This window comes from Pinus tabuliformis, chromosome 6 (assembly GCF_031772625.1).
Source record: "Pinus tabuliformis cultivar Carrire ecotype Pingquan chromosome 6, CPIR1, whole genome shotgun sequence".
NCBI classification, from domain to species: domain Eukaryota; kingdom Viridiplantae; phylum Streptophyta; class Pinopsida; order Pinales; family Pinaceae; genus Pinus; species Pinus tabuliformis.
Genome location: NC_142292.1, coordinates 460,115,812 through 460,137,089, shown reverse-complemented (window position 1 = coordinate 460,137,089; position 21,278 = coordinate 460,115,812). Strand labels below are relative to the sequence as shown.

At 36.6% G+C, this 21,278-nt stretch overlaps 2 protein-coding genes across 5 annotated transcripts; both read left to right on the top strand.

The window, feature by feature from the left end:
- Positions 1-4,515: 4,515 nt before the first annotated feature.
- Positions 4,516-9,638, top strand: LOC149259298 (stromal 70 kDa heat shock-related protein, chloroplastic-like). Of its 4 annotated transcripts, none has more exons than XR_016247090.1 (4): positions 4,544-5,586; positions 5,689-5,867; positions 7,916-8,024; positions 9,541-9,638. XR_016247090.1 is itself a non-coding variant. In XM_089375399.1 (3 exons), exons 2-3 carry the CDS (start codon positions 5,865-5,867, stop codon positions 7,100-7,102), a joined length of 306 nt encoding a protein of 101 aa, XP_089231525.1. In that variant the 5' UTR covers positions 4,516-5,586; positions 5,689-5,864; the 3' UTR covers positions 7,103-7,465. The 4 variants fall into 4 exon arrangements, 1 of the variants encoding a protein (XP_089231525.1); XR_016247087.1 differs by lacking the exon at positions 9,541-9,638 and adding an exon at positions 8,207-8,256; XR_016247084.1 differs by lacking the exons at positions 7,916-8,024; positions 9,541-9,638 and adding exons at positions 5,972-6,099; positions 6,800-7,465 and having other exon boundaries at positions 4,550-5,586.
- Positions 9,639-10,171: 533 nt separating this feature from the next.
- On the top strand, positions 10,172-10,855 carry LOC149259297 (vacuolar-sorting receptor 4-like). The gene is made up of 3 exons (XM_089375394.1): positions 10,172-10,504; positions 10,587-10,653; positions 10,711-10,855. Exons 1-3 carry the CDS (start codon positions 10,487-10,489, stop codon positions 10,845-10,847), a joined length of 222 nt encoding a protein of 73 aa, XP_089231520.1. The 5' UTR covers positions 10,172-10,486; the 3' UTR covers positions 10,848-10,855.
- Positions 10,856-21,278: the final 10,423 nt, after the last annotated feature.

Genomic DNA, 21,278 nt, shown 5'->3' with positions numbered 1-21,278 from the left:
TCTCAGAGAAAAGATCTCTTATTGTTATAGTTGGTGAATGGTACTGCCCCTTTATCTTCATCAAGGAGTGGGGAAAAAACAATGAGGATCCCAAAATTCAACTAATGGAGACACCCTTCTACAAGATGGAGCTAGAGAAATTTTGGGAGGAGAAGTCATACATTGGTATTAATGCAAGATAGAGAACCACCTCCTCCTTGAAGTTAAAATCATACTTCTGATCCTTCTCAGTGTAAAAATCAGAAGCAACTACATCCATGCCAATGAAAACCTGATGATTGAAACAACATGAGTCTTGACCATTTATAACTAATCAACATTGCACCCAATAAAAAGTCAACAATATAAAAGAATGTGAAAGGCAGTGGCATAGGAAAGGGTATCATAGAAGAAAGAAGATGTGATATGTTATGTGATTTAATAGAACATTTAAATTATAAATAAGAATTACTTTATTTAAAAATAAATTTTAGGCTTGGAGAATTGTTTAGATAAAGAAATTGGTTTTTTATATCCTAGGGTTAGTATAGATAGTATATAGAGTATATTCACTTAAGGACACAATTCCTTCAAACTTTGTAAATGATCCATGGTTGCATTATCTTTCAGCCATTGATACTTTGTTTCATTGTCTCCGACCACCCAATGAGTTGTAATGTGAGTTGTAATGTGTTCCAATCTTACGACATATTAATTTCCCTCCTCTCCTTCAAAGTTTTTTTCAAATACTACAATAATGTTATTCTTGTCCTTTTGTTGACTTGCAAATACAATAGGGTTTCTTATTTTTCAATTATTTTTTCCAATAAGAAAACTCCCCAATGAAAGAGGCAGTTCAAATCTAGATTTAATGATGTGGGAATGTTTCCTCTTCCCCTACAACTACATGCAGAATGCATGGCACATGTGAAGAGGAAAATTATGAATGTTAGTCCACCGACATGTAGTATTTGGCTAAAGAACTTCAATGCCTCATTGGAAAGCCCATTATGGGAGCATCCCCAATTGTTGTGTTCCATGAGGGTTCATCCCTTTTAGGGATGATGTCAAATAGTTGTAGAGCATTATTTATCATTCCACAGTTTGCATACGAAGGGTTACCTTTGTGAAAACTAGGGTTGATCATATGGGGTATGAAGTGGCAATATGAGTACCATGTACAAGTAAAGCCAATATGCCATTTGTATAACATGCTGACATGGAAAAAGATAAAAAATTACCTTGAGTAAACTTTGAAAGGCTATAACATTGTGATAAAAGTTCAAAATTTAGCAAGAATATTGTTGCTGGAAAGCTTTCAGTGAAAAAAAAATTATATATGAGCTCAAAAGTAACCCTAGAATAGTATTCATAGAAGAAAAAGAAAAATTTGAATATTCCACCTCCTTGATAGCACTTAGGGGGTTAGGTATGTTAACCCTATTTGTTTCCTTTTTTTTGTATCTAGAAGAATTACCAATTGGTTCAGGATCATGTTCACATGGCATGGGGTCAATTCCAACCATTACCACTAAACCTCTGGGTGAACCCATGCATGCCCCAACATGCAACACATAAGGTTAGTGAGGAGGAATTTTGAACCACATACTTCACAAAGACTTCATATTATGACAATCACCAATCAAATTGCCTAGCGTCATAATTAACTATTTTGATACTGTCATTTTAATGCATTAGTTTTATGTATAATTTATAACATTAATTACAGTCATGCAGATATGGATAAGCCTTGTTTCTAATAAAATATATAGTCTATTTGATACAGTAATAGTAAATATGTAATATTGATATATGATTTCTATTATGTTTTATGGGTAAACTTATTTCTAAGAAAAAATATGCTCTACTTATATGTAATATTGATATATAACTTTGTGTTATGTTGTATGAATGTGTTTTCCATGAAAATTTGAAATTTTATTTTATAATTCATTCAAATTCTAAATTTCTTTAAAATGTCTAGTTAAAACTAAATGAACTCTCTTTATATATTAAAAAACAATATAAAAAATAGTATTAAATTATATTTTAAATTTTCTTTTTAATCACTAAACACACACATACACATAATTCATGAGGTGTAAACTGATTTGTTTATGTGGGGTTTAGTCTTCACCAAGTCATTAGTTCAAATCTCATAGAGATGGTTTGAGGATGGGAGCCACCTTTATGGGAATTAAACTATCCCAAGGGGCATCCAAGCTCAACCAAACAAATATTATAAGATTAAAATTTAAAAGTTCTATTTTAATCATTAAAAAAACATACATGTATATTATAAAATATATATATTAAAAATTCTATTTTAATTAATTAAAAAAAATTAATGTAAATATACTTGATTATACCAAAAAGAAATATTATAAGATTAAAATTTGAAAATTATATTTTAATCATTAACACACACATAAATTCCATTTTAATTATTAAAAAAAATTAATATAGATATACTTGATTATACCAAAAAAAAAATTATAAGATTAAAATTTAAAAGTTTTATTTTAATCATTAAAAAGACAACGATGTATATTATAAAATATATATTAAAATTTCATTTTAATTATTTAAAAAAAAATAATATAGATATATTTGATTATACGATAAATCATTGATTTATAAATATTATTATTTTCTATGTTTTTATTGTTAAAAATAATAAACCATTTTCGATTTTGAAATTCACGTGACTTTCTAAATTTCAATATAATAAGATCAAATGCTCTTCATCTGAAACATACAGAGGAAGGTTCGACTTCTATAGAATGTTTTTTCGAGAGAGGGGAATTTGTGAAAGTTTGGCTTCATGGAACTCCATTTTGACGGATAATCTATAGTGCAACAACACTCCACAGTCCATGATTCTTGATGGATTTGCAGAACATGATCGTCTGAGACAAAATATTTCTTGTCTAGAGTCCCACAAAATAGAGTCTCTTCCAGGACGCAAATGTCAAAGCAAACTTAAAGAAAACTTATAAGTTTCCACCATACAGTGATATGGGATTTAGCAGTGAGTTTCGTTGGGTGAAACTTACGAGATGAGGGTTCAAATTTCATTGAGTATATATATGACCTGTTGTGTCTTGGCTAGAAGAGTAGGCGACCCCATAGTGGACGTTTCGGCTCCTGTTGAGGCATAAGTTTCCTGCTATTGTGTGGCTTGCAGGTTGTTGCACGTAGCCTAGGTTTATAGTGGCAGCCAGTTAAATTTGACCCTGGGTCTGTTCAGGGTAACTTGTTGAGGCATAAGTTTCCTACTATTGTGCGGCTTGCAGGTTGTTGCACGTAGCCTAGATTTATAGTGGCAGCCAGTTAGATTTGACCCTGAGTCTGTTGAGGGTAACTCTCACTAGTTACCGATTATCCTAGATTAAAAAAAACACATAAATTTCGAGCAATGTATTTTATTCATTTCTATCACATTTGAACGTGAGAAAAGGGTTATTTCTATCACATTTGAACGTGAGAAAAGGGTTTACTGACAGATGGATCCATTTTCTGTTAATTTCTAGATCCGTTGAGTTGCTGCGAGGTGAATGGTGAGCCGTCAAAGATCAAGGCACAAGATCAAACCCACATGCATCAATTTTGATGTATAACACCTTAATGTTGAACCATGTAATATCTGGTTGTTGCTGCAACTGCATCTTCATCCAACTTGCAGATTTAGAATAAATTTCTTTGAACATTTTTGGACATTTTTGGTGTCATGACGGACACATGATAACTTTAAAGTAAATATCAGTTCAATAACGTGGATAAATCAACCGTTTTTGTTTTCCCATGAATGACTCTGAGAACCGAGATCATACATCTGTTTCCATTTCAAGATCTCTACATAAAGAGGAAAAAGAAAATTTGAAGTTGAATAAAAATATAGGAATTATGACAGATTTTCTTGACATCACGCTTCATCATCTGTGGTTCAGAAGAAAGCACGGTTAGTGTTCTTAATGGAAGATAAAAGTTGTTAAAGAAAGTTTTTAAACGACCCCATGGTAGTGACTATTATTAGTCCTTGCCATCTGGCAATGGGCAGGGACTATAGTAATCGAATAGCCTTGCTTTAGCATTAGTTTCCAGTTTTAGTCCGCTGTTATTCGGTGATTATTACAAAGTTCTCAAACGTGTTGTGCCGGGATGTGCCGAGATAACCAAAGTCTTATTTGGAGCTGAAGCTTTGCCATCTTATTTGGCCTCTTCCCGAGGCGGAAGAGGCTGGAGCATAGCCTAAATTGCTTTTTAGGTCCTGTTCATTATCACTGACCGTCAACGGTCTCATGTTAATGTTAACATTAATTTGTATTATCGGCACAATTGTTTGCAGGGTAGGCTAAGGTTTGCAGGTTAGGCTATTTGAGCATGTTAACGGGTGTTGTGCAGCAGGTGCTGCAGGTGTCCATGCATGGCGGGAGGTGTCATGAACCACCGCCTATGTTCTTGCCTACTCTGCCTCTGTACCCACCTTTGTCTCTGTGGGATCAACGGGCTATGGTTTTCTCATCTTTGGTGGAGCTTACCTCATCTTACCTTTCTGAGGATAGCTTAGTCGAGGCCGGGTATCAGAGCGCAAAAGGGAGTGAGCGGTCCTGGCCTGAGCAGAGCCTGTGGGTTATCGGAATAGTGAGAAGCGCTCAGTGACTAGAGAACAGTTTGACCGAAAATATTGGCCAGAATTCTGTCCTTTATGCCCAGCAGAACAAGTCACTGATGTAGACCGGTCAATTGCAGCAATTCTGGTTCGGATCGAGCGCTTATTAGCAGCCATCCCTCAAATTGGTCTAGGCGGAAGTAGCTGGGGCACACCCGCCTTATTCTGCTTCATCTATAAGGACCAGTCTCTTGATGAGGCCACGAACTTGGACAGCCACATTTGGACTCCTCGTATCCTCAGTTGCTGTCTGACTAATGATTCCTCTGCGGCAACATCTTCATCATCAGGACTACTTTCAGGTGACGGTGGAACAGATCCTGTACATGTACAACAACCACCGCCTGCAGAAATGAAATCTTCTTAGTGAAGCACATTGATGGGTGTTATTTTTTTCAGAAACTACAATCACATCACGGCTGCATAGCCCTCATCGATTCTGCCATAGGAGAAACCATCACCTTCCCTCCATGGCCGAGAGACTCGCATCCTAATTTCTTCTTCTTCTTCTAACTTAGGGTCGCAAAATAGCCAAAATTGCATCTCCACTCTGCACAACCTCATCATGGTATCGCATCCCGCCGACGCCCCTTCTGTGAAAATCGAACTAGTGCTGCTTGTGGGTCTCTGTATTATTTCAGCAGTATTGGCAGCGGCATTTCACAAGAGCTTTGTGGTAGATTTATTAGGTGGCATTACATTACATTGCAGGGTCTTCCTGCTCGGGTTTCAGGTTTCAATATGCCTGATCACAGATGTTAGCCTGATTACAGATGTTACACTAGTTTCAATCTTCTCGCTCGGGTTTCAGGTTTCAATCTGCCTGATCACAGCTGTTAACCTGATGCAACCTTAGGTGGCCTGCTGTAGAGCTTGCATGTGTTATGCTATGGAGAGAGGTGTTAGGCACATGGCCGTCATGTAGGGCCCACAAGGTGGATAAAAGTTTCGACTTTCATTTTTATTTTTATTGAAATCGATTGATTTTCTTATTTTTATTTAAATTTGAAATTTCATGTTGCATTGTCGTTTCTCAGTTGAGAGCTTACCAGGGTTCTGCCCCATTGATTCACTCTTCGCCTCTGTCAACGGATACGACTTAACGACCCTCTTCCGTCGCCCTTACTTGGGAAGTGAAGGAATCTGTGGATTGTTCTTTGCAGGTTCATTCATTGGAAATCCAAACTGGTTGAAAAATTCAACTGTTCTCACAATGGTATGCAATGTGCATTTTATTTCCACTCATATACTTTTCCAAATATGGATTTTTTATCGGAATTTAGTTGGCTTATTTCAGCCTAATAGAATATTGTCTTTCAGGTATGTTGGGAGGCTTTTAAGAATAAAATTTGCTGATTTGCAAATACAATTGTGAAGAATTTCATTCAAACAGGGCTATTGTGGTTAAACCCATAAAATTTTGAGTGAAGGCAAGTGTTCTTTGGTTGGTGAGTTGAGCTCTGTTAGATTCACAATAGAGATTGTAGAGTAAGTAAATGGTTAAAATATAGTTGATATTAAAAGTCTCGCCTAGACATGAGTCATGTTGCTTTGATTGATCACGTGAATTTTGACGGATTTACAGGACAGTTTAAAATAAACCAATGTTCCTACAATACTAATGATATTGGTGCGATTCAATCTTTTTTCTGTTGTGTTCATCTGTCATATCTGTGCTAGTATATGAACAAAATCAAGTTTTAAATTTTACAAGTTTAAATCAAAATAATGTAGATATGCTGTTTGATTTGAGTAAAGCTTATACAGATGTAATGAAGTACTGGTTTTCTTTGTTTAGAATAGCTTGGCACAAGGAAACATTTGGTGTAAAATTATGGGTGCACAGCTGTGCATGCGGTCATGTTTCCCTTATTATGTTCCAGGCCCCTGTTATGCATGGTTTGATTTTGTGAGGGCGTTGGGCCGTGAATGACACACTTGGTTAGAAATTGCTGATTTACGCGTCTGAATTTGTTTGGTTCTAAAAATGTTTTTAATGTTATAATTTAAGTTTTGTATTGCCAAGCAGTTGTGTCTTAGGATACACTTGGCTATTACTGATTTGGTTTGGTTTGAAAATGTAATTTAAGGTTTGCTTTTATAGGCATTTGTGTTTAATAAGTTGCAGTTGGGATTTTTGTGATATAGGTTTTGAGAAAGCTCGTTGATGATGCCACCAAGTTTTTAAATGATAAGGTCAACAAGGTTGTGATAACTGTTCCTGCATATTTCAACGATTCTCAGAGAACAGCCACAAAGGATGCAGGCCGGATTGCTGGGTTGGAAGTCCTGAGAATTATCAATGAACCCATTGCTGCTTCATTGGCCTATGGGTTCGAGAAGAAGAATAATGAAACAATACTTGTGTTTGATCTTGGTGGTGGGACATTTGATGTCTCAGGTAGGAACAGGTTTACTCAAAGCGTGTTAGCTTTCTATAGTTCTGTCTAAGTTTTATTGTTCAAATTGGGGTGTAGAAATTATGAACTTCTCATTATTGTTTGGGCATGTTGCGAGTATTTCTCCATTGTATTTGGTATAGCAATTTTGCAATCTGTATCTCTGTCCTGGAAATGTTAGTTGTTTTGTTGTCTTGATACCTTGTTTGCTGTTGTTGTCCAATCATAAAAGAAAATCCTTCAATTGTGTTTTGTTTGTAGGATCTTGTTTTGCAAGTTTTAGTGCCCTTTGCATCATTTGTTATGTGTCATTTGTTTCCTGCAAATTTCATGAGTTTCCTTGTTATGTTTTTCTGTAATTTTATTTGCACACACTGTCAAGACTCTTTAAGTGTCTTGACTTTAGGGCAATTCTGAGAACCTTTTTGGGCATATAAGTATCATGCTTTCAGGGCAAACAACAAATCTTTTCCATTTTTTTCTCACAATTTTATATGCATCCAACTTTGTAGTCTCTTTAAGAATCTGGACTCTTTGGCACTTCTGAGAATCATTATTTTGGCAGTATCAATTTTTCAGGGCAAACTGCAAGTCTTTTCCATTTTTACTCTTCAATTTTATTTGCCTCTGTCAACGGATACGACTTAACGACCCTCTTCCGTCGCCCTTACTTGGGAAGTGAAGGAATCTGTGGATTGTTCTTTGCAGGTTCATTCATTGGAAATCCAAACTGGTTGAAAAATTCAACTATTCTCACAATGGTGTGCAATGTGCATTTTATTTCCACTCATATACTTTTCCAAATATGGATTTTTTATTGGAATTTAGTTGGCTTATTTCAGCCTAATAGAATATTGTCTTTCAGGTATGTTGGGAGGCTTTTTGTCAAGGCTCTGGGCAAGCCAATAGAAATTATTACAAAGCTGAATGCGATGGCTGGTTTTCCACCAGATGAGGAAATTGATCTTTACGAGGTTAGTTGAATAAAAGCTTTTGGATACTGTGACACTAATTAGTGACGATGTCATGTGGTGCTGGCAAATTAATTATAAGCATTCTTATTCCAAGGTATCTGTGGATCCTTGTTGCACCTAGTTTGTTGGTTGTCTATGATCCATTGGTTAATTTTTTATGCATTGGGTGTTGTAATATGTAGGAAATCAAATTTGAACCAAATGTCATGTGTGAACCCATTGAAAAGAGAAGTACTTTTCTATCTAGCCAGGTTAGTTTAGTTTTATACCATTGTTGTCAACACTTGTTTTATCATTATTGTATCTCTATTTATTTTAGAAAGGGTCAGTGAGGGGATTTATTATTCGAAATTCATGCAATGCAGTTTGTTACTAAGTATGGTTCCCTCACTATATTATTTCCTATATTTGTGGTGATGTCAATCATGCAGCTTGAAGATGGGGACATCATTTGTTTTCAGAGATCTCATTTGTTTCCTGCAAATTTCATGAGTTTCCTTGTTATGTTTTTCTGTAATTTTATTTTCACACACTGTCAAGACTCTTTAAGTGTCTTGACTTTAGGGCAATTCTGAGAACCTTTTTTTGGGCATATAAGTATCATGCTTTCAGGGCAAACAGCAAATCTTTTCCATTTTTTTCTCCCAATTTTATATGCATCCAACTTTGTACCTGAACAATAACATACACAAAACACTCACAATTACACTTGCTTGAAAAGAATGAATCAATAGTATTTGATAGTCTTTCATCGTCTAAAACAAGCTACACCTGAAAGCTAATTTTCCCATCTTCCTTTTAGTAAGCCAAACTGAAGAAGGAAAGCTCGGTTTTGGAAGTATTTGAAAATTTTACATGGAGTCTATATCAGTTATTAAGGTTGATTCCACTGCTTCGATATGTATTTAATAACTTGCCATGGAATTTAAACTAATCTACTGCGAAGTAGTAGATCATTTGCCCCCATATTTTGGCGTGTTGCTTTGGTTTCTTTCATACTTTTTTGATAGAAATGTCATTACTTAAGGCTATGTCCTTACATACAAACATTTGTTCACAAAAGTGCCTTCTTATTTCTCATAGAAATTCCTCACCATGTTGCCAGTATTGAAAAACCACTTTCAACTCTTCGGTTTTTTGTTACAAATGTAGTTAGCAACCAATAATTACCAACCTTCTTGCTAATCAACATAGGCTTTTCAAGTTTCAATTACTGCCATGCATACCAGATCTTAATGGGAATGACCTTGTAAGAAGCAAATACTAGTCAAATCCATACAAAAATGGGCATTAACAAAATTTATCCACAGTACAATCAGACTAAAACAATGATGTCTGCTATCACAACACTCTTAGTTTATATACCGACGAATTAGAGGATAAGTGGTTACATTCTTTCTGGAATCTACTTTTCTATCTTACTATTTGCAGACATTGTTTTACTATCTCACTCAATTGCAGGTCTTCAGAAAAACCTGATGTTATCAATTCATTTTGTGATGAGCATGGCCTACAGGGTAATCTTGGAAAGACAAATATTATGGCTTTCAACATGTCCAAGAAAGAAGCATCCATTATAAATCTGACATATAGAGGATAGCTGATGAAGGTGGTATCATCTTATACTTGCTTGGATTGGGTATCTTCTGGACCATCTTCAGCTTGATTCTTGCAGTAGAAGTAATATTTAACAAAGGTTATGCAACAATGACACCCGTTAAGAAACAATATTTCCAGCTTCAGTAGAAAAAATTTCACCATCTTTGCACCACCGTTTGGCTTAAATGGGCAGTATCAATGTTTCTTCTAATATTCTGTTTAACACTCTTGGTTTATATACCAACGAATTAGAGGATAAGTGGCTACATTCTTTCTGGAATCTACTTTTCTATCTTACTATTTGTAGACATTGTTTTACTATCTCACTCAATTGCAGGTCTTCAGAAAAACTTGATGTTATCAATTCATTTTGTGATGGGCATGGCCTACAGGGTAATCTTGGAAAGACAAAGATTATGGCATTCAACATGTCCAAGAAAGAAGCATCCACTATAAATCTGACATATAGAGGACAACTCTTTGCACCATCGTTTGGCTTAAATGGGCAGTATCAATGTTTCTTCTAATCTTTTGTTTAACAAGCCAATGTGGTAGCACATGTTAGTGCTCTTACTGAAGCTTATGTGAAGCACATATCAATCTGTCTCTTCAGTGCTAAGTTGTAACATTAAAAGCATTTCTTCACCTTCCCCTTCATTCAGCTCGAGAGAATTATCATTTTTCCATCATCTTTAGTTGTTGTTATCAGGTAATGTGTCTAGTTACTTTTGCCTAATAACCATTTCAAGTGAGATGCTTTAATGATCTAATATTTTTCCCAAATAACTATTTGACCAGCTGTCGGGCCAGGACGGTGCAAAATCAATAATGGGGGTTGCTGGCATAGTACCCAGGATGGACAGATGTTCTCTGCTTGTCTGGTAGAGCTCTTATCCTACTCAACTGGAAGTTAACCATATAGACTTCAATGGAAAATAATATTTACTCTTTTCACTACTACAGGACACACAGACAAGTGGATCCAAGTGTCCTCCTGGATTTAGGGGAGATGGTGTTGATAAGTGTGAAGGTATGTTGAGGCAGATACCTACTAATTCTCTTTCTGTTTTAATAACTTGCTGCTCAGATATAAATGAATGCAAAGAAAAGGTAGCTTGCCAGTGCTCAGAGTGCAGTTGCAAAAATACATGGGGCAGCTATGATTGTAGCTGCAAAGGTGACCTTCTGTATATTAGAGACCATGATACCTGCATAAGTAAGTAGTTCAGTCATCTGAGAAATAAAGTATAGCTTTCCAGTTAACCAGGGCAAGCAAATGACCCAATCATTGTTACCATATTACTCCTTGAACCAATTAATGCATTAGCCTGTATGTCATCACGTGTTGTAAGCTTATTTCACCAGCTTAGCTTGGACTATTATGGTACTAAGGGCATAATTAGAGTCTAATACATGGAGGCACAATAAGATAAAATATAGCTAGTATTACGTAGTGTGCTATATAAGAAAGGGCTTTAATTACACCATTACAGACTCAGAGATGGCTTTCATTTCACGCATTAAACATCCTTACATTGTAGGATATAAGGAGGCATGGTGTCTTTTAAATTGGTTCATTTTGAAACATTGAGGCAGTTTCTTATGCTTTTGCTCTACCATGGTCTGTGCTTGTGTTTTTCCCAGTTGGGTTGTGCATTATTGTAATTTATTATATGCTTCCCCCAATTATTCCTATGTTCTATCTAAATCAATATTTAAAGGAATGAAATGAACAAACGTTGTAAATTGCCCCATAAGGCATGATAACCTGTTGTCTGAACATGTCTTATATACACTGATTACTTGTCCTGTCTAGGCAATTGTTTATTAGAATGGCTTGGACCCGCCAGAAAGTGAGTGTAATATAATCTATTGCCCACAGCCCTTTCAGTTGTTTAATCAAGGGAGTCTGTTGATTAAGTTGTACCCACCCGAGCCATTGATTATTCAGTCGACTCTGTTGATTCGGTTGATGCAGATAAGTAGCAAACACAGCATTTGGTTCAAACTTATGGTGGTGAGACAACCGGGTCTACGACGGATGCTTCAAATATGCATTTGGATCTGCCATGGTGGTGAAACTCTCATTTTTTATGCTTTTATCGTCTCTGCTAAGATGCCAATGATTACAAAACTAGAATATCAAGCTGACAAAGGAGAGGCATTGCAGACTGCCCTAATTGGAAATAACAGCGCTCCAGTTTTGTTTGGCCATGTAAACTCTTCTTTTAGTTCACTAATGTGTTTCATTACTCTGAGCACTAGATTTTCAAGCTTTAAACTTGCATCTCAGTATATCCACTGTCCACTAGAAGCTGACTTAATGCATATGCTGGGATGTTAATCTGACCAAGAATATTCACTGCACAGGGTTCTATCCTTGATAGCTACAGGTCTTCATACTTTCAGGAAGACAATTCCTTTAGACTGCTCTGCTACTGAAGTTTCCTATGACTGTATTAAATCTTAGATGCTTTTGCTTATTGAATCTCCATGTAATTCATATTTTTCTAATGTCTCACAGAAACGAAATGAACGACCGTACTGACTTCTACGATCTTCTGGCAGGTTGTTGTTCTTGCACTTTGTGGGTATCTTATGCCAGATTGTTATTCTTGCACTTTGTGGGTAGGTGGGGAGTGAAGGCCTCTACAACTGCTGTTTAAATTTTTGCACACGGTTCAGGTTGTTGTTCTTGCACTTTGTGGGTATCGTATGCCAGATTGTTGTTCTTGCACTTTGTGGGTAAGTGGGGAGTGAAGGCCTCTACAACTGATGTTTAAATTTTTGCACACGGTTCTCAATTTGTAATGGCCACAACATTCAGGTACTCATGCTTTTATATATAGATATACCATCTTTTGGCATATTTTTCGCTTGCACTTCGTTCTCTAACCTTTCCACTTTGTGTCAGCAATTATACAAGAAAATCATGACCCAACATTGCGTTTAGGCTTATGTTTCTGAGTCTAAAAGATACCCATGAGCAGCCCATAGCTTCTTCGGTAAAAGCAGGTTGTTATGGGAACAGGTTTAATATCTACCCGTGGGCAGTAGGTAAAATAGCAGATGGTGAAACTTTGGTAACTCGTGAACAGGTTTATTCGATAACTGAGTCCATTTGGGAAGTAAATAGGCTTGACCTTCTGTATACAAGCCAATGTGATAGCACATGTTAGTGCTCTTACTGACGCTTATGTGAAGCACATATCAATCTGTCTCTTAGCTTGCCACTGCTCAGAGAGCAGTTGCAAAAATACATGGGGCTGCTATGATTGTAGCTGCAAAGGTGACCTTCTGTATATTAGAAACCATGCTACCTGCATAAGTAAGTAGTCCAGTCATCTGCATTAGAGTCTTATACATGGAGGCACAATAAAATAGAATATATCTAGTATTACGTAGTGTGCTTTATAAGAAAGGGCTTTAGTTACACCTGTTGGCTTAACATGTCTTTCATACACTCATTACTTGTCCTCTTTAGCCAATTGTTTATTAGAATAGCTTGGACCCAATCTACCACCAAGATTTCATTTGAGATCTGCCCCTGATGTCAGATACATCACCTAATTTCGCATTTACTTCTGCCGTCACATACATCATTTCATATGCCATTTGCCCCCATGTCAGATCGATCACTTAATTGCACCGATTGCTCACTTAACGTAAGCTTTTTGTTTTATGCCGATCATTAAATACTGGCCTGCTCCAATAAATGCTCCTCATATTGGATTATATCCCCTCCAATATGATCTTCAAGTATTCCAGCTCCATTCCAAATCAATCTGTATATGTACTTACTTCTGCACATGTCAGGAATCTACCCCGCATTCAACTCTCGCGATCTAGCACGCCTTTCCTTATTTGGTTGTACAGTAAAATATTATCAAAAACCCAGTTCCATTCACACTTAAAACCAGCTTGCAAACACGTTGAACTCTTTTATAAATTGGCAAAAGCAATGCCTAATTTCTCGCTTACAAAACAAAACCACCTTCTGCACCTAGATATTGACATACATCTCCCCGCTTCACATAACATGGAATCCATTAGCATAAGCCAACTTACTCAACTCGTGGCATTGTTTCTCTTAGCACTTGTTCTCATGGCTCTTCTGATTATTGACATCGTAAAAGTCGAAACACAAAGAAAAAAGAAACCAAGAAAACAATAACATCTCGAACGAAGAGCATATGAATCTACAACAAGTACTTGGCATGATTATAGAGTATATTTGAGTTACAGCTCACATATTTGTGGAGAGATAGTCAAAATTCTGAATCTCAAACCTATTTTTGCATTATTTTACGCGTTATCTTAATTCCCCGCTTCCTTCTCTGTTACAGGCCTACGACAGATGCTTCAAATATGCATTTGGATCTACCATGGTGGTGAAACTCGCATTTTTTATGCTTCTATCGTCTCTGCTGGGATGCCGGTCTAATGTCCTAATTGTTAGCATTCGTGCTTGTCTTGTATTCTTCACATGTTACACTCTGTCATAAGAAATGCTTATTTTCAAGGTTAAATGTAAGCTTCAAGGCAGTTTTCATGTTACTGGTGTCTTGAATTGATAATATGCTAGCATTAAGCATCGATTACGCTTTATGTAAACACAAATTCTTTGCCCCAATATAGTCATCAGTTCTCTGGTGTACCATTTATGCCTACCTACCTGAAGCATGGACTACAGGGGTACTTCTTAAACTTTCCATGGTCTCATGCATTCCTTTCATCAGTGTGATCATGCAATAATGGGCATTTGGAGAAGTTGCAAGGTAGCTATTACTCCATTTTGGCTTTCATGCAATATTAAACAAATGTCCACTTTCTGTGAAATACTCATTTGGCCGGGGGCTCCCGAACACATCATAAGCCAAACCCGTGCTTATCTAGAGGGGCCGAAGGCGGGAATACAGAAACAATTGAGCTTGAGGAGACAGAAGCCTTGGAAGTATGCCAACACACCTTGGCTTAGTTAGTCTCATCAAATCATCAAACCATAGAACCATCTTAGGATTAGTCCCTGCTTACCAGACTTCATGAGAACCTGAACCTTGAGCTTGAAGATTACATTAGCTTTGGAAGTATGCCCACACAACCATCTTAGGATTAGTCCCTGCTTACCAGACTTCATGGGAACCTGAACCTTGAGCTTGAAGATTACATTAGCACATTAATAGTCACAGCGCCAAATTCATACTTGTGCAGTCTATCCTTTTAGTCTATGGTTTATACTTTACTGTATATATGTATGGCAACCCAGAAACATCATGCATCCGAGAATCTGAACAGAGTACATTGTTCAGTCTGCCCATCAAACAAACAAACTCACGAAGAGCTTGAGCTTGAGGAGACATAAGCCTTGGAAGTATGCCAACACACCTTGGCTTAGTTAGTCTCATCAAATTATCAAACCATAGAACCATCTTAGGATTAGTCCCTGCTTACTAGACTTCATGAGAAACTGAACCTTGAGCTTGAAGATTACATTAGTTTTGGAAGTATGCCCACACAACCATCTTAGGATTAGTCCCTGCTTACTAGACTTCATGGGAACCTGAACCTTGAGCTTGAAGATTACATTAGCACATTAATAGTCACAGCGCCAACAGCACCAGACGTTTAAGGCATGTGATGCAACTTCTCTTCGTTGTGCTGCATTTGGAAAAGACCTAAAGTTCAACTTGATGCAGGGACTTGCTTCCTCGCAGCTTCCCTTGTTTCTATTTTAATCTGACTAGTAGTTGGAAATCTCATTTATGTGGTTTAAAGGAATGAAACAGTCTAGTTCTTGTGACAATGGAAGTTAAAGTTGCTTCAGAAAAAAAAAATGAATATGATTAAATACCAAAGAAAATTTTAAATTCGTGAGTTTTTCAAGAGAAGTATTTATGTACCTTGATGTTTCGATTTCGAAAACAAAATTGTACTGTTAATGGAGTTCATGAATACTTATAGGCAAACCCAGTGAACTTCATAATTTGTTGAAAATATGAATCGCAAATTTGAAAGAGTAAATTTATCAAAGATAAATGTGAAGCTTAAATAAATTATAAATATCACTAAATTATGCTCTCAGGTTACCCGAAACGCGGAAAACACGTTGCAAGTGCATTATTTTTGGAAATACGTTGAGTAAATCCTAAGCACAAATAAATTTGAACCTTTGTTTAGTATTCTACCCATCATTTGCTTGTCCCCATAGAAGCCAATTGTGAGCAAGGATTGATGATTCAAGGAGTTAAAATTGATTATGATATAAGGGCATCGGTTTTCTATAGAATTAGGTACAATTCGATCACAGAGACAAAGAATCTGCTCTTCTGGAAGATGAACCTTCTTTACAAAACTCAAATCATTCTTGTCAGATATGATTTTCATAACTTGAAAGAGACATTCCTTTGAATCCTTGCTTGAGGCTTGATCAATAGAAGTTTGGTACAATAACTCAGGTTGAAGGCCTTTAGATTTCATAAATGGGCTTGGGGATTGGTTATATTGGTAATTGTTTGTGCTAGTGAACACAACGTCTCATGTGGAACCAATTCTGCAGGACTTTCAAATACCGAACTCATCAATGTGCTTGGGTTTTTGTTATTGATCATAACTGTATGAAGATGGTTCATTCGTAAAGAGACATGTGGGTGGTCAGTCCCAAATTATTGTGAGAGGTTGAACTCAAGATTCTCCATCGCATATGATGATCAACGATACAAAATCTTCTAATCGTCTAACACATAGGATCGATAGCCCACAATAACACATGGTGAAAAATAAGAGAGTTCTTCTAAGAGGGAATGCCTTACGATGTAATTAAGATTCATTTAATCATAAAATTAAAATAATGATACACTTATATTTCAAAACTTTATATCTAAATGTAATTAATAAGTATATAAAATTTTAATATTTACAAAAAAATAATCTAACTTATATGCCTATCTATATATTTATATTTAAACTATTTCTTTTTTTAAATTATATATCTATGTTTCTATATTATCAATGCTATGCATGTCACATTAAAAAATAAAATTATAAAAAATTATAAAACTTATTATAGAAAAATACTTTAATTTATTTTCCCCAAGAAAATCACCTGTAATTTCATTCATTTTGAAAGAAAGGAAAAAATTACATTTTGCATATGTTGAAAGCATTAAAGTAGATACACTTCACGACATGTGTGCTAAAGAGAAAAACACTGTAAAAAAATTACAAAAGTAAACAGTCTAGGTTAAGTGTGATAATAATCATTTAACTTATATGTTTTGCCTTTCTTTTTTTGTGCTTTTTTTCATCCCTTTGACTTTGATTCAACAAGAACCATTGCTAGTTCTTCTCTTGTTTCCATTGGTGGGGATTCTTTTTCTAAGTCTGAACTGTCATAAGCATGTGCTCTTTTTGTTCCCCCTATTCCATTTTCTGTGTGTGCCTCATTTTTTTGTGGTTTTGATGCCTGGGTCTCTTATGCTTCTATGCCATTCTGCAAGAGAAATATTTTCATTATGGCCCTATTGATTCTACTCATGGGAAAATATCATATTCTAGGCATGTGCATCCACTTCTTTCTGGTTTGGAAGGTCCCTTATGGTTTCCTCTTCGTCTTCTTCTTATCTAAGGTGGGTATCAGAGGTCAACCATCCTTTTGATTTGTGTGCCTGCCCCTTTTCTTTTTTTGATCTTTTTTGTCTATGGGCATGTGCTCGTTTGGAAACATGTTCAACATCTCAATGTTGTATTATGATAGTCTAATACTTGGGTCCACTGGACATTTTTATGTTTCAAATGAATGTGATCAGGTAGACCTTTACGGAGATATATTTCTACATAGATTCTAGCAAAGGAAAATAGGCCTTTATATGTTCTTTTGAGATCCATATTTTTGAGTTTTCCCAAGGTATTTTGATTTCCTCTAGAACCTTATGGTGCAAGAAAGTGAGGGGGAGATTTAGTAGCCACGCCCAAACCGACATTAACGATACTACCATTTGTGTGGCATCAAATCCCAGAAACCATGTGGTGATGAAAAGACTAGCTCTTCCCCAAAACCAAGGCCTATCATTTAATACTTTCTCTAGGGCTTCTTGTGTATCGAATTGGACTGTAAAAATACCTTTGGAATATAAATAAATGTCACAGTTGGGGCTCTAGGAAGAAAAGACCCATTGGTGTAAAGCATTAGATTTAGGCCAGAAGCCATTGAACATACAAATCATAGCCTTTGATTGGAGAGTAGAAAAAGGATAGTTTACTTATAGGAGAGTAACCTCCATTGCAGACACTTGTTTCATTTATTTTACAGTGTAGGGTCCTGGGATGTATTGGGGTTGATTTTCTAGATTGGAAGCCTTCCCTTGCACTGTGTACTTGTAAGAGGAAAATCCATTGGATTTTTTTCGGTCTGAGAGCTCCTACTTACAACCTCAAGTTCAAAATAATGGTAGAGTTCCTTGAAATGTGATATTCTTTCATCTGGGAACAGTCCTGAAGAATATTCCTTTCAAAATGTAGGCATTATGTGTTTCTAGGTATGCCCAACCTGTTCTCAATTCATTGCTTTAGGATTTTTACCATGTTTGAGGTCCCAATCCAAAATATGGAGGACACCCCATTGATGTTTTTGATGAAAACCTAGAAATTTTTTAGCTCTGACTCTTCCTTTCTCCCTGTTAAAGTTGGTATTTTCAGCCCTCCGTCAAACATCAAAATATCTTTTGTTGCATTTCATTTTAGGGGTCCCATTCATGTTCACTCATTTGCATCCCATTAGGAGCATCGATATTTTGACGGAAGGGTCTTTTCACTCATACCCCTCATGTCATGTACCTACTGGTCCATGTCTACTCATCAAAGTCAATTTTAAAGTCATGTACAGTCTTGTTTGGTCTCGTGGTAAGCAAAGAGTTGTTTTAGTCATTAGGTCTAGAGCTTCATCTTCAAAGTGTTTAATAATGTCCACAGGTACATGAGGGAGGCTCAAAATAAGTGTTCATCGCAAATTTCATCATCGCAATCTTGGATCATGACTTTTCTTCAAAACTCTGTTTTGAAGAAAAATTGTCAAATTTCGTCTTTTGTAATAAATACCATGTGATTTTCAAAGTTGTTTCAGTTGTAAAGTTCTTCAGGCGCAACCCTGGTCGCCTTTTCCAAACACCATGCCATCCATCCCTGCAGAACAGATAAAGAGATTCATCATCAGCTCAAAAATCAAAAGGAAACAAGCAAAACAAAGTTCTCTTGTAAAAGTGTTAAAGTCTTCAAATAGTGGGTTTTTTAAATAAAAAATCGAAGTCCATGCCATGAAAGATATTTTCATTTATTTCACGATTCATTGGCATAGCAAAGGTCAGCTAGGAGCCAAGAGAAATCATGGAGAAATCAGTTGGAGGGCGAAACTGTGTTTTGAAGGTTGAACTGTTGACGAAATTACAGTCGCAGCGCATTGGGAGGTTGTTGCGGCGCATATCAAGTGCGCGACGCATAGAGCCGTTCTACACAGTGTAAATTTTCAACGTGCACAGTGCATATAATGTGAGCGGCACACTGGGTTGTGTGTACGGCGCACAGGGCCGACACATAAAAAACTTTGCCACTGTTCCATAAATTCAAAATAACTCAATCTCTTTTGCTCTGTGTAAGTCAAATCATCTTGCAAATGCCATTGAATAGTGTTTGGTGTGGTTTCGAAGGTTGGTTTGGAGAATTTGAATGTCAAACCTTAAATTCTAATCTCTTATTAAAGATTTCTCCTTAAAGGTTTTGTGTTGAATTTTTTAAACATTTTTGTGCCACATATCCCATCCTCTATTATCTCATTATCTCATTATATCCTCAATACATCATTCTCTTACATACCAAGGTCATTCACTCCTAAGTCCTATTTTCCCTATCCCTAAACCCTATCATTCCCTATTACTCTTCCTCTCTCATATCACTTATAAAATCCCAAATTCCCAAACACAGTCAAGGGATTGTCCTCACACTTTAAATTCACTTGAAAAACCCACATTATTCTCACTGCCTTTTTTCCCATAATCCCTTATTGACTTTGACACCTTTGGCAAAAGCACCAAACTCTTCATATTCACCTCAGGCAACATAAATGAAGAAGGCATCGAGGAGGTGTGAAAAGGCATGATTTTGGTCTAATATTCTTTGGCTAAGCATAGTACTTGATGAGACACCTTCAGTCCAAATTTCAGCAATTTTGGAGAAAATTTTGTCATTTTGAAAATTTTCGTCACAAAACAGATTTTCCTGCTGTCGACGTAGCGCCACTTGGCGCGCGCTTATAATTGGTAGCTCTGCAGGAGGAAAACTTTACATTTTTGGATTTTTCATCAAAATTTGTGCATGCTCATGGATTACCTAAGGATTTTATCAAGTTCTGGGTTGCCTAAAAGGTCAAAAACACCTTAAAAATGACCTATTTGCCACCTTTTGCACCCACAGGAAGCAGTCTTGGGAGATTGAAGTTTTGGATGGAAAAATGACATCCAAATCCAGAAATTCCACTTGGGTTGGAAAGTAGATGGGTAGGGATTTCCAATGATCTATCATGAGCTCAATTTGGACTTCGGGAAGTGCCTCAAAATTAGCTCCAAATTTGTGCTACGCATACAGGTTTTGGGCGCGGCGCATAGAGAATTTTGGCCTATTTTTCACTCTTCAGCTCAGAATTTCAGCCAGTTTTGACTAGTTTCATTTTTTGATGTTACTCTTGATCTAACTTGATGTAATTTCATGACCATGATGTAATTTTGGCACATTTTTACTTGTCTTAGTAGATTCATTCACCAAAAGGTGAAATGTGAGTGAATGAATCAGTTTCCTAGCATATAGAGGCAAGTTGCTTCATTGCCTATTTTTCAGTTCCTTGTTTAGATATGGTTGAAATAGCTTCTAGAATGATGAGCTTGACCCCTAGAGGCATGGGAAGGAGTTAGGCTTGACTATATCTTGTGATCTTTCAGTTATTAGCATGGTTGGACACTTGGGATTGCTTGGCACTTCATTGTACATTTGATTTCTGCATTTTTGGCAAAGGAAAGACCAGGGTTTTGCAGCACTTGTTGGGATCCTTGTGGCTCTATGTTTTGATGGTGTTTTTCTTCATGTAATTGTAAGTTCATTGATGTTTTATGTATGCCATTTCCCTTCTCTTTGCTTCTAAAATTAAACAAATTGAGTGACAAAGGTAGAATTCATGAGTTTGTTGTGCTCTGCCTTAAACTTTGTTTAGTTTTACATGTTTTCATCTGTTTGGAGAGGATTCTTGCAGCCTCTTGCCCTCTTCAGCTCCTCAACGGTATTTTCTATCCATTCATTTAATCTAAAGAATCAAAATTGTTGCCTACTTTGCCCCAACTGGAACTTTGAAAAAATTTGGCCTCATCCCCGGACCCAAATTTGCCTTTCCCTTTTTCCAACAAAACCCCCAAAAAATCAAATCAAATCCTTGCACTTCATACCTAGCCTAAAATTAGCTTTTATTTCAGTCATCTCAAGCCCCATTGATTATCTTTTGCTGAGATTGACTTGGAGAGAGCCCTCTCCTGTCCTCGTAGGACTAGGCTGAGCGTGGTTTGATGTTGGTCTTGGATCCTGCCTTTTCAGCCTGAGGTAAATCTAGGCACTAACATAGTG